General features: G+C 42.5%; 1 protein-coding gene across 4 annotated transcripts in view; it reads left to right on the plus strand.

Moving 5' to 3' along the window:
• The window catches only part of rims2a (regulating synaptic membrane exocytosis 2a), a 132,809-nt gene that overhangs the window by 84,405 nt on the left and 35,482 nt on the right, over positions 1 to 12,922 (plus strand). The window contains exons 20-27 of one of the 4 annotated variants that reach the window (XM_041044047.1): positions 2,052 to 2,190; positions 2,643 to 2,744; positions 4,335 to 4,400; positions 5,324 to 5,440; positions 8,324 to 8,509; positions 10,124 to 10,230; positions 10,620 to 10,652; positions 12,033 to 12,083. In XM_041044047.1, coding sequence (XP_040899981.1) covers positions 2,052 to 2,190; positions 2,643 to 2,744; positions 4,335 to 4,400; positions 5,324 to 5,440; positions 8,324 to 8,509; positions 10,124 to 10,230; positions 10,620 to 10,652; positions 12,033 to 12,083 — 801 coding nt within the window. The remainder of the gene's footprint in view (positions 1 to 2,051; positions 2,191 to 2,642; positions 2,745 to 4,334; positions 4,401 to 5,323; positions 5,441 to 8,323; positions 8,510 to 10,123; positions 10,231 to 10,619; positions 10,653 to 12,032; positions 12,084 to 12,922) is intronic. The other 3 variants (XM_041044049.1, XM_041044048.1, XM_041044050.1) reach the window with 3 other exon arrangements.

Consider the following 12,922-nt stretch of genomic DNA (forward strand, 5'->3'; position numbering starts at 1 on the left):
ACAAGTACTTGAAGTTTACTCACATAGAAATATGAACCTTGAAGAAAATGATGCTGAACTAGGTAACAAAATAAAAGTTTGCTTTAGTTTTTCAAGCTAAGTTAGGCAGCAAGCCTTATGTACTTTGTCGTCCCCTGTTAATAAATATGATCCCTTTTTTTCTTCTTTCCCTTGAATACCACAAAAATTGTGTCAGCACCATTTGCAGGAAAGCTGTTGGTTAATTGCAGGATGGAGACAAGTGCCTGCACTTTAGGTTTAGCATGTGGTAATGTTTCACATCTCTGAGAGGAAATGCATTTGAGAGAGAAGAGAATAGATTCAGTTACTGACAGACAGAGAGGGGAAGAGCACGAGCCTGGGCTCGCTGATGATACCGTAGCTGAGGGAAATCCTCCTCCAGCCTCTTTAACATTCTCATCAGACCCTCACTGCCTCACCATGCCAGTCCCCTTCACTTCATTCACAGTGAAGGGGATACCCCCTACGCTCAGCTCTGGTCGCACCCTCCTCTTTACTTGGGCTCCACCACATCTCATTTATCCTGCAGTCTTTGCATATAAGCTGCTGACGCTATATAAATATATATTTTTTTATCAAATGGTGAAGAAAAACAGTTTTTTTTTTTTTCAGTGCATTTTATTTCACGGTACACTAACTAATTTTCTGGTACATACAGTACGGCCGACATTTTTATAGGTAAAGTTCACACTGGTAATTACTGCACAGGTTATGCTCGTGTGTTCTTGTCTGTCAGAGTATAATTGTTGTTGCTAGAATTTTCTGATGCAGTTGAATTTTAGAGGTGAAAACTCTCAGTTCTACCATTTGCACAGTACATTTAATCTTGCTTCGGCCCTCAGTCCTGTCCCCTCCTTCTGCACTGATGCAGCCCCACTCTTCTTATTAAATCCTATTAATTGTCAGTAAAGGTTCTGCACTTTATATGTGCTTAACAGACAGGCTGAACTCATGCATGAAGCAGCATGTCAAGAGGACGAGTAGATTTAATTTGGCTCTGCATGGAAGTTAATTGCTCGGCTGCAGGAGGCTCTGTATTGGAGCTGCTGTTTAGAAATGGCAGATGTTTTCCCTGTTAAACCTAATATGCATCGTAATGAAGCAAATATGTTGCAAAGGACTCAATTCTCTTCTTGTTTTAGCTTTGATTTGTAAAAGGAAGACAGAAACTGTGTGAGACTGGCTGTAAAAGTACACTGTGTGACAGTTTCTCAATCTGATTTCCATCCACATGTAATCAGGACAGATCAGGACTGTTTTAACTTTGTGAAATGTTTTAATAGATTTAATTCAGCTGCTCTGCACAGCTACGTCCCATCAAGAAGAAAATTGTATCGTATTAATATGTCAAACTTCCTTAAGTGAAGGTCAACATTTCTTTATCATTACCTCCAATTTTTCCTACCTTTCCTTCTTTTCCAACTTTTGATTCAGAGTTTTCTTTAACTCATTTTAATGTGCTATACACTCTATTGAATATCAATCAGCTTTTATAGTGCTAAGCACTGACCTTAACCATGGCTTCTAGCCATGTCTGATTATTGGTTAATGAACTCTTTCAAGTTCAGTGGACTAATCAGTCTTGCAGAGAAAATTCATTCTAATGTTTCAGATTTTTTAAAGGCTATTTTCATGTTTAATGCACAATGTTAACACAGCAGATGAACTGCACCTTTATTGAAATCTAGTTCTCAATTTTGGAATATAGAGACTCAGCATAATGAAAATAGAGAATCTATCACCTGTGTAGAATGGCATTTATTACAGGGTGTGGATGTGCATCATTAGCAGCTGTTATTTTTCAGCACCAAAGCTGCAGATTTAGCTGTTTCACTCACTCAGACACTGGGAGAATCCATGTTTAGGCGTTGTAAAATTAAATTAGCACAGAATTTTGTTTTGTAAATTTAAATCTAACACCGCGGGATCTGTGGTGTCAGTTTGTAAATAAGGAACCATCTGAATAACCCTCTGTGTCTTGATCTTGTCCCTCTGTCCCTCCTTTTCTTTACCCGTTCTTGTCTTCACAGACTACCGGTCAAATGGCAGAGACTTCCAGAGCTCCACGTTGTCTGTCCCTGAGCAGGTGATGTCATCTAACCACTGCTCTCGGTCAGCTGATATAAACAGGGCACGGTCACGTTCTCCCAGCGTCCCCCCACCCTCCAGGTAACTAATGCTCAGTGCACCGCAGGGCTGACCCTTGACATGCGGGTATATACTGTACATATGTTTTGTTTTTCTTTTATTTTCCTCATTGATGATTATGTATTTTACACCTTATTGTTGTCTTTTTTGAACAATCAGAGGACAATGTCTTAACTTCCTTTCTTGGGAATCTGCAGAAACTTGATGGAAGGAAATATAGGATTTAGTAGCTTAACTGAAAGACGTGCCATTTTAAGTTACTCTGAAAAAATGAGAAATGGAAATTAACACCCAGTAAGTTGTAACACCAAAGGTGGTGTGAAGTGCTACATCACACATATGTATGATGTAGTGATGTAGGTAACTCTGAATGCCTCAGTTAAAAATGAGGCCATGTGCCCCCTGGCCAGTAGGGGGCAGTCTGTGGTGTGTAAACTACTTGAGAGGTGATCCAGTCCACTTCTGTCACACAGCAGAAGTCTGGACCCGGCCTTTGATCTTAGGCCCTCTCAGTACAGCTCCTCCACTAGAGTGGACCACGACAGTGTGTCCGAAGCTAACTACTCACCTGACAGGTACACACGCTCCGCAGCTTACACCTGTGTACTGTAGGTGCATGCACGCGAGCATGCATGAACCCGACGTGGGGGTGCGATGAGCAGACATGCAGGGTGGTGTTTATGCACGCGTACACTTAAGCAAGATGCCATTTGCCTTAAACTCTCTGGAAATGAACTTTGTATGTGAGTGCTTTTATCTTTCTGATATTTCTGCTTTTAAAGAGCAACTTTCTCCATTCCTTGGAAATATTTGCTCCAAAAAATTGTTATGATACCTTGGTACTTGCTTCCTTGATTTTCCTCCATACTGTATACAAATTGAATTACTCAAGACTCTTAAACGAAAGGAACATTTACAAAAGAATGATCTTTTAAGGTAAAAACAAAGTTGTCACTTCCCTAATTCATCCAAGAAGTTAAATAACAGATAAAATCTTACATGAACAGTAGACTTGGATAAGACTACACTGCTTTTGAAGTAATTAACAATTTTTTCTTAACAAGTTTTTTCCCCATCTCACATCCAGGAGGAGGTACGCAGCATTTACAGCATTTGGAGCCAATGCTGTAAATGCTGCGCACAGTATACAGTATATGCGTGCGTCTCACTATCTTTATGGAGGAGGTGGTCAAGGGGAAGTGGTCAGTTATCCTCCATCAGCATTTATTTTCTGTGAGGGGTGGAAAATGTTGCTCCAAGAGTCCAATCATAGCCTTGGCACTGCCAGGCCACAGCTACTTTCCCCCGTCCAATTAACTTTATTTGATATTTCTGAGGCTTGGCCTAAATCAGTGTCAGACGCAGAAAATGCACTTATCTAAATTGTCTGGGACAGTGCTCACTTGAGTGTATTTCAGCTGCTTTAATTAACAGCGTCTGGGTTATTTATTGAAAACAGTTGAAAATGACACAGGAAATGAGTCATGGAGAATTTGGATTAGTCCCAGAACTACGACAATATTTTAAAAATCTCCTCCAGAATTTTTATTTTTTTATTTTTTTGTTTTTGTTTTTGTTTTTGTGAAGCTGCTATTTAGTTCAAAACTTGTGTCATTTTCACTGTATTTTCCTGCTTTTTGAAATGTTCTTGAAATTGTGTGTGTAAAAGAACAAATCGTGTGTAATGTGCATGGTCTTAAATCTGTTGGATTCTGCATCCAGTAGAAGTGACACCGAGCGGGTTTAGGTGTTTGGACTGAGCCGCTCTGTTCTTTCCTCTGTGAATGCTGAGTTTCAGTGTACCACTCTCATCTGTCTGTGTGGTAAAACTGAGGAAGACGTCTCCTCACCATTCGATTTCTCAGCCTCTCTTATCTTCCTTGCCTGTGTTTCCTCTTTGAAACTGTTACATCAACCTTTCCTATGAGCTTTCTCAGCCTCCTTACATCCTGTTTCTCTGAGAAATCTCTCGTCCTCTCTCCCTCAGTTTCCTCTCCCCTCCATCTGTCTGCCTATGATTCTGTCTATCTTCGATCCTCTCTCTCTCTCTCTCTCTCTCTCTCTCTCTCTCTCTCTCCTTTCCTCCTCCGCCTCCTCCTCTGCTTCTTCCTCAGCGCCATCTCAGCTCCATCTCTGTCTTCTCTTCTCCCTCCATGTGGTTGCAGCCATTTCCTCACCCTACCTCGAACCAGACATACTCAGCCTATTGATGATCCTCAAAAGGACCCCAGGTAGACTCTTACCTGAGCTTGCATGAAGCCCCATCTCTGCACCCCCATCTTCCAAACCAACACCTCCCCCCCCATGCCCCACAACCCCCCACAACTCCAGCCTACAAACCCTTTGTTTTCTTGAGGAAATCTTTTTTTTTAGGTGTTGACACTGACTGACTGACACAATGGCATGTTTTCTGTCGCTGTAGTATATTTTAATTCAACCATGAGATTCTTATATTGCATGAAGTCCACTAAGTCAAACCACACTCAACTATCGGACCACTATCGGATTTGTAAATACACTTTGTGTTACTTGGCCATTGTCAATGCCATAAGTGTTGTGTTGTAGTGTTAAAGTATATATTTCTTCTGCAGAAGATCAAATATATACATAATGTGTGTTACTTTACAGTAGTACACTATATCGTGAAAACAAGTGTATCTTTGGTCATAAACTTCATCCATCCAGTATCAGCATTGCTTACTCTCTCTTTTCACCACCTCATGATCATATAAACATTCTCCTCCTTTCGCTCCAAACTTTTACCACGTGAGCAAATGTGATTCTTAGAAGAGCAAATATGTCATTTGTCTTTTCACCAAAAGAGTGACTATGGAAATACTGGAAATGGATAAGTGTTGTATGGTTGTGAAGTTTTGTCCAGCAGAGGTGGTTTCCCCTACAAACACGTGGAGACGTTCAGTGTGCCTAGCAGTGTTTATTACCCTATTACCCTACCCAAAGTTTATGTGTAATCACTGTGGATTTGTGGGATGATTTAATAAGTATAAATCCAGACAGATAACAGACAAAGTCTGTAATGGTAATACCAACTTCCTTTGCTTTTTTCTTTTTAAGAGATATATACAGTATGTTACCTCCCCTTGTGGTAAAAACAAAAACAGAATGCTGACCAGTTGTGATATTTTTTTGCCAGCCGCAACCATCGTGTGTACCCGATCTGCAGAGAGGAAGCAGTCAGGTTACTGCGTTCCACTAGGATGGCCCGCGCCTATTCTGAGGGTGCCTACACCTCCGACTATGACTACGAGAGGTATTGACATGCACTGCCGCTGCATCTGTGCATCCACCATCTTGTGGTCTCCTCAAGTTGTCCCTCGTCCATCTTTAATTTATCCGTGATCGTACGTGTGATGACAGAAAATGATATCCTGTCTGATATCGGTTTTTGTGGAGGAAGTCATCACAGCTCTGAAGTTGTGTAGACGCACAGTGATGGTACACAACTGCCTCAGTATGTTGAGGCTCAGAGCTATTTGTGTTGCTGATGTCAGCTGTATGTATACTGGTTGTTGAGTAAAGCGCTGGCCAGCACCTGACTGTTTCTTCGTTGATGTCTTTGTTTATGTACCCATGTACATTTTACCAACAGCAGTATGTCGATCCGTGGTGTGTGTTATCACTAGTGTTGTCTTTTTTTTTTTTTTTACATGCTACTGGCAGCAACTTTTTGCTCTCCCACACAGTAGCATCTCTGATGCATTGCTCTGGGCTGCACAGTAGCTTTGTAAATTCTGTGTTTGCCCTTTGGCTCCTTGGGTGTGTGCCGTTCCAAGTGCCCACAGAAAGGCTTGCTGACACCCATCTATCCCCAGGACCCACACCGGTGACCTGGTGCACCAATAAAAAGAATGAACTCACACTGCCCCCTCCAGAGAAACGCTGTAAATGAGTCCACTTTTCCCTGTCTTCAATTTTCCACCTGCTGCCATCTGGCTTTCAGTCGGGAACGTGACGTTTGTGCCATTTCTCTCCTCTCCAGGAGGAAAAAAGTGATGAGTCCTCAGAACTCAGCCTGAGAGCCTGACTGACTTTATTAAAGTGTCACAAAGTTTCCCTAAGGCCCAGCTTGGCTCGACTTCAGGCTCAGCCTATAGCCTAGATAGCCATTAACAAGAGCTCTCCGTTTTTTTTTCTCACCCTCTCTTTTTGTCTAAAATGAGAGAAAAAGGAAAGCAGCTAGCATCACCATTTTATCCACAGAGGAGTAGATTTCCCTCCTCTTTTCATACAGATGCAGTTTGTTTCTGTCTGCACCCAGGCAGACTGAAAGCAATAGTGAGAACTGAAAAGAAATGAGGAAAAGGAGACAGAGGAAGAGCACTAGTGGAGACTGGGGAAGTGTCTTAGTTTGGCTCATTTCCATCCTGAACATGAGAAAATATTTTTCATGAATTTGTTGTTTTTAGTGCAGCGCCCCGGTGTGTAGTTAGAGAGGGACAAAGCCTGCAGCGTATAAGCATTAAAACAGCTGCTTTTCCAAGCCCTGAAAACTAATATTGTGGACTCAGTTTTACACCAGTGAGTATGTGTATGTCACAGCTATATCCACCAAATTACACCTAATGAGATGTTTGATTTGTAACAGACATAACCTTCACAATACCCATAAATCCTCAGCCATAACAGCCTTGTGGTGGGAAGCCACTAATGATTATGTTGACCATCACTCTGAATGACCGTAGATAACGAATGCTTAAGGCTTCTTAAGGTTACTGACTGATGAGCCTTTGTTTTGCTGTTGTAGACAAAAAGGACATTTCCTCTACTGGACAATTTTTCATGCTGCAAAAGGCCACAGACACTACAAGACTGTGACAAGATTGACCTGTCAATTAAAACTCAAATGACTCCTCCACGTTCTGAAAACTAAATCATTTAAGTCTTTTGGTGTCTGTTAGCCTTATTAGAAGTAGTATGTGTGATATGCAGACACCAACATGTCAAGATGGACACGATGGTTTAATTAAATACTGTTTGTGTGGCACTTGTGAAGGGCTTAAGATTTACAAATCTAAATGTTTACAGCGTGCATGCTCTAAAGTTGAATATTTCCTTTCACTGGTTTGAAAAGTGCAGTTTGATGCAGTTTTGTGGATCTGTTTCTTTTTTCTTTTCTCTCTGTGAAGTTAAAGCTGTACACTATCAACAGTTTTCCCAGTTGAGAACCTCACCTGCTTTTTTCCCCCCCACCAGCTCAAGATCTGCCTTCATCCTCACTGTGCCAAATATACTAACAATGGCAGGGCATTTTTCAGGAAATAACAGATTTAACAAAACAAATGCAATGTAAAGATACACTTCACCTTTCCCTCACATTTCACTCTACCTCAAGCAGATTGCAAATGAACACATACTGAGAGACAGCACATGGTCCCTGCCAGTTGGACACACCCTGAAGAGTTCACTGTTAATTCACTACAGGAACCATAAACCACACAGGAGCCACCCAGCCCTCTGTCCACACTGTCCATCCTTAAAATGAAGCAATTCATCTGCTCTTTAGGAACTGTAGACAAAGCTCTAATGTTGAAAGACAAATGGTAACAAACTGCATGTAAGTCAAACCATATGTACACTTAAGCAACCATGGAACATTTTACATGTCATGGTAATAAAAAACATTGGCGACTGTACGTGCAGTTCTGCTACTGAAACAAGTCTGTTAACATAAGTGTTGTCTGCTGTTCTCTAAGAGCTGCTGAATGATTTGACTCATTCACCTTAAGGGACCAAACCTGTGTTTTTGCATGTTTTAGTCCATTTACTTGAAATCATACTGTATATACTTGATACATTGCAGCTGACCAGTTCCCAAAGCAGGTTGAAGGATTTTATATTTTCAATTTTTTTTTGTTTGTTTAGTACCACGTCAACTGTTCCTAGATTTATAAATCTACTGTAATTTTAGGAACTTTGATATGATCTTGAAAAATTGTCAGCACTAATGTAAGGTTTAGCACTGAATGTGATTTGTAATAAGTGGGCTGAAACATACAGTAACACAGGTATAATCCTTAACCACATTCACCTCAGAGGAGTTTTGATAGTGCACCAAATTTCTGTGCCCTCCATACTGTCCCTGCCCTGCTGGGGTCCCACTGAGTGCCTGCCTATCTCTCAATAACCTCTGTAGGAACCACGGAGCCATGGATAGACACGAGTATCACAGCAGGTCCCGCTCTGCAGACCAGCGGCCCACTATAGAGCGCCCCACGTCCCGCTCGCGCTCCACTGAACGCCCCCACGACTCTTCGCTCATGAGGTCCATGCCATCTCTGCCATCTGGGAGGTCCGCCCCCCCCTCACCTGCCTTGACGAGGTGTGACCCAGATCGGAGACGTTAACCAGCTTAGCACAGGAGCAGGCTTGAGTTGTAGTTGTACAATAATTTCCCTGAGGCATAGCTACTCTGGAGGGAGAAATAATTTAAACATTAGGTTAAAACATCCATAAGTAGACCAAAGAACCACAGTTTTTAGGCCAAGTAACATTATTAGAGTAAAGCTCACTGAATACATTAAGCCTAATTCTATTCTGATAACTGGGAATATGCAATATAGACATACAAAGGTCCAGTGATTTACGGTATCTGGATTGGTCAATTAGCAAATTTGCCAGGCTGGCTACGTAGCTTAGCCAAATAGCTTCATATTAGGCTTGTTAGATAAGATGGGCAGCTTGCTCACACCATGATTATTTGATTAGCTCATCTAAAAGTCTAACTACTAGCTATAGAGTAACTACTTTGTAAAAATCTGTCAGGTTTAAATCAACCAGTAAGATCATTTCTGCCCCCAGAGCAGCCCCACCTCTGTTAAACATCTGCATAACTAAAACCTCTGTAGAACCAAACCAGCACAGACCTCGTCCCATGAGCTCCCTCCCACCCACTCCGAGCCAGACTAACTCACAGAATGAACCAGAGAAAACCACATCACTGCCACCTCCCACCTTCCCACCCTCCCTCCCAGTGCCCTGCTGTCCTGCCTCACCTCACCCCACCTCACCTCAGCTCACCTAACCCACCCCCACTCCCCTCACAACTACCCCACCACCCACCTAGCCACTTTCTGTTTGGTCCCCAAAAGCACCGGTGCTGTATTTTCTTTACACATGTCCCAGGCACGACAATCCTGACACCGTAGATAGCGTGCTGACTCGTTTTTAATTTGGAACACACTGCTCATACGTTTGCGTGAGTATAGCAGTGTTGGGCCGACATTTTACTTTGATTTCATTACTAACATCAACTGACGCCGTTTATCCCGTGATGGCATTCTGTTTTTCTTTTCTTTTGTCCTCTGTTTTGATTTGATTTGAAGTCTTTTGGGGACAGTCTGAACGCATGGTCGCACTGGTCTGCTGTCTCTGCATTGAACTCTTCTCTCCTTGCAGCTTGATGAGTCGACTGTACATGCGATTCACACCTGGCATCTTTTATTGCAGCTCCCTACAGTTGATGTATCCCTCCACTCCCATGCCATGTGCCAAACATCATTGCTGTGTGCATTGGTTTTATATTTGGAGATACAAGACATGTTGTAATGTTTCAAATAGTCCTCCTCTCTCAGTTGTAGTACAGTTACTGTCACTGATTACCTCCTGTTGAGCCTGACAGTTACTTAAATCCAAACCAATATAAAGTAAATGTGATCTAAGTTAAGAAGTGATTCTATTTAAGTGGATTAGATCATTTCACTTTCCCACTGTAGCTAATAGCTTTACTTTTTATGTTACTCACATTAATGCTATCAAATGTAGAACCCATCAGCCACAACATTAAAACCGGTCACTGGTTTTTAATGCCTTGACTGATGGGTGTTCATCTCTCTCTTTACTTTTCTCGACATGGCCTGGCCTGGCCCCATCCACCATCAGCACGTGTCCCAATTTGTGTCTCACCCCAGTGTCTGCGCTGCTTTTTGTCATGTAGGGCGCATCCTCGTAGTGGATCGGTACAGACCAGTCCCACCAGTACCCCCATGTCCAGTAGACGAGGACGGCAACTACCACAACTTCCACCCACAGGGAAGGACAGAAGTAAGTCACCTGGTCGTTTTCTCTTTGTATTGCAGGGTTACTGTCTACGGAGAGACTCAGATACGTGTATATTGAATGAGGACATCATTTTATTAGTGCGAAGGTGTGATTACATTCAGTATCTTATAATGATATTGTTTTTATTTGGTGGCCCGGCTGTTTAGGCCTGAGGAAGAGCTTTGGTTTTACAGCAGTTTCTGATGCTTACCCTTCACTTTTGACTGGAAAAGGAAGGATTATTATTTACTGATGGAATCTCTCAGTTTAAGCTATAGCTCATATCACATGCACAAGGATTGTTTTTTAGTGTGCTTTGTGTTTTATTGGTGTTTACTTTTGCCTTCCATCCATAACATCTCTACTCGGTTCCTTTTCCATTTCTCTCTCAGAAGATGGAGACGAAGGAACAGAGCCTTGTGAAGGTCTGTACCTGAATGTGTGGGTTTAGTCTTTCAGACTAAGAGTGCTTCTTGAGCCACACCTTACTCTGAAGGCCAAAACCCTGTCTGCAACGGCGGGTGGCTGGGTTCACTGGAGGCTGAACTTACCCTTTGCTCCGTGAACCCTCCCTCTGTTGTAGCTGTGTTTAACGTACAGTTGAGATGTCCTGTGCCATCGTGTTGTACTTACCTGTAGATCTGTCCGGATCCTGCTATTGATAGTACCAGTGTTGTGTTCTCATGTGGCCTCCCTGTTTCTTTGTTTTGAGTTGAACTCTAGATATTGTTATTATTTGTCTGGGAATTATTGATTTATTTTAAATATTTGGACTGCTGAGATACTTCACCGAGGCCAATATGATGCTTTACAATCTGTGTCTGCTAAACAGGGTGCACTCCACTCCACTTGAGCAAGATTAAGGCCCAAAATTTTCCACAACCTCACGACTACAAAGTGAAGTTATGTAGATCAGCACTCCTTTATCAAACGTTTTGTGTCGTTGTAACATCCTGTGACGTGTACTGTAAGAGGCACTGTGATGAAAGCAGTGATTATTTTGCCTGTTGTCTTTGAATCAGAGGCTGTGGAAAAACAAAGATTGTTGTAGCTTTGCTGTGGTTGGAGGGAGCGACTGGGACACAGATAGAGAGAGAGGGAAAGCTCAGGCACTTCTGGAGAACTTGTCAAAGCACTCGCAGAACTCTTTCATCATTGTCAGAGTCCATGAGGGTTTTCCCTGTCTTCTGTACAGCCGCCAACCAGCCCAGCTCTTGCTCTCTCTCTCTCTCTCTCCATCTTCCTCACCCTCTCCTTTGCTGTGCCTCTCAGTCCCGCCCTTCTTCTATATCTGTGCCATCTTTTTTATCACTCTAAAACTCTGTCTGGTCTCCTCTGTCACTTCTTGGTGTCGCCCCTTTTTTCCTTCTTCCTCTCTATTCCTGACCTTATCTCTCTTTTTTTCCTGTTTCTCTTTGTCAGTGAGTCAATCCTTTCCCTCTTCTCTCGCTCCTTCTTATTTCTTTGTATTTGTGTTTCGTTCCACTCTCTCTCTACAGTACCTTTCAGGACAGTTGCAGTGTGTGGGCTGTGGGGGTATTGATCTGACCTTGTGCTGTAGCTCCCACTGAGCCGTATGGCACTCAGCTTATGTAATGCAAATGTGTGTGAGAATGTGTGTGTGTGTGTGTGTGTGAAGCTTTTTATGGACTGGATCCATATTATTGTCCCTTGCTGATTTCAGAGAAGAGCTGGACTGTTTATAAACCTTGCCACCTTTTTGTCTCGCTGATTCGAACTTACCTCACACTTGCACCAACCTAATTGTCTTGTATGTTATCTGTTTATGTGTGGCGACTCCTAAGAGGGAGCAGGGGAGGATTCTGGGGCACCTGAACCCCAAAATGGTCGCCCAGGTGTGTTTATCACTTCAGAAACAGCCTTTAAATGTGTTCTGAAGCAAAGTCTTTTCTCCATTTTCTTGAGACATGTGATGCTGCTTGATTCCTTTCCTAAGAAAAGCTGCTCTATGTTCATTCACAATAAAAACAAATGAAATGTTGTGAGTACACGCTCTGTTCAGGAGTTGGGATCTTGCTTTGTTTCTTGGATGAGAGTAATGTACAGTACGTGTTGATGTACAGTACATTCATCCACAGGCTTGAATGAATGGCCAGACTGTTGGCAGAAACTGAAGTCCCCCACAGTTTGCACTTCCTACTTTCCCATCTGTTAATGTGGCTTGCTTCTGTCCTTTGACTGTGTGGTGCTATTACTCAGCACTGTTGTAGCTGTTGTGCTGACTGACTCAGATGATACTCATGTAGGGTCCCTAAAAAAAGCCACATTCTGTTTTTAAACTGTCTATTTTCTGAGTGATGTTCTGCAGGCTAAATGCTGCTGTGAGAAGCTTGTATGTTGCATTAAATGCATGCTGTTCATTTGAGCCACACACTGTGCAGTATAACTAACCAAACGTTCACAACACTTTTGTGTAGAAGACTTTATGTGCAAACTAGTACTCAGGTATCAGCTCTTGGAGTAGCTGTGTGTTTGTGCGCAGAACTGTGAGCGTGTGTGCGTCCGTCTGTGTGTGAGCACATACAGTGTGAGCTGCCATATTAATGTGACTTACAGTACTGCGGGTTTCAGAGCTCCATCATTTCATGAGCCTCCATCTGTCTCTCTACTAGCAGCAGACTGTGAGGAAAAACCCCAAGGCCCACCGGTAAATGGGAGGAAAGGCAAGTCCTCT

The sequence above is a fragment of the Toxotes jaculatrix genome, chromosome 8 (assembly GCF_017976425.1).
Source record: "Toxotes jaculatrix isolate fToxJac2 chromosome 8, fToxJac2.pri, whole genome shotgun sequence".
Taxonomy (NCBI): Eukaryota; Metazoa; Chordata; class Actinopteri; family Toxotidae; genus Toxotes; species Toxotes jaculatrix.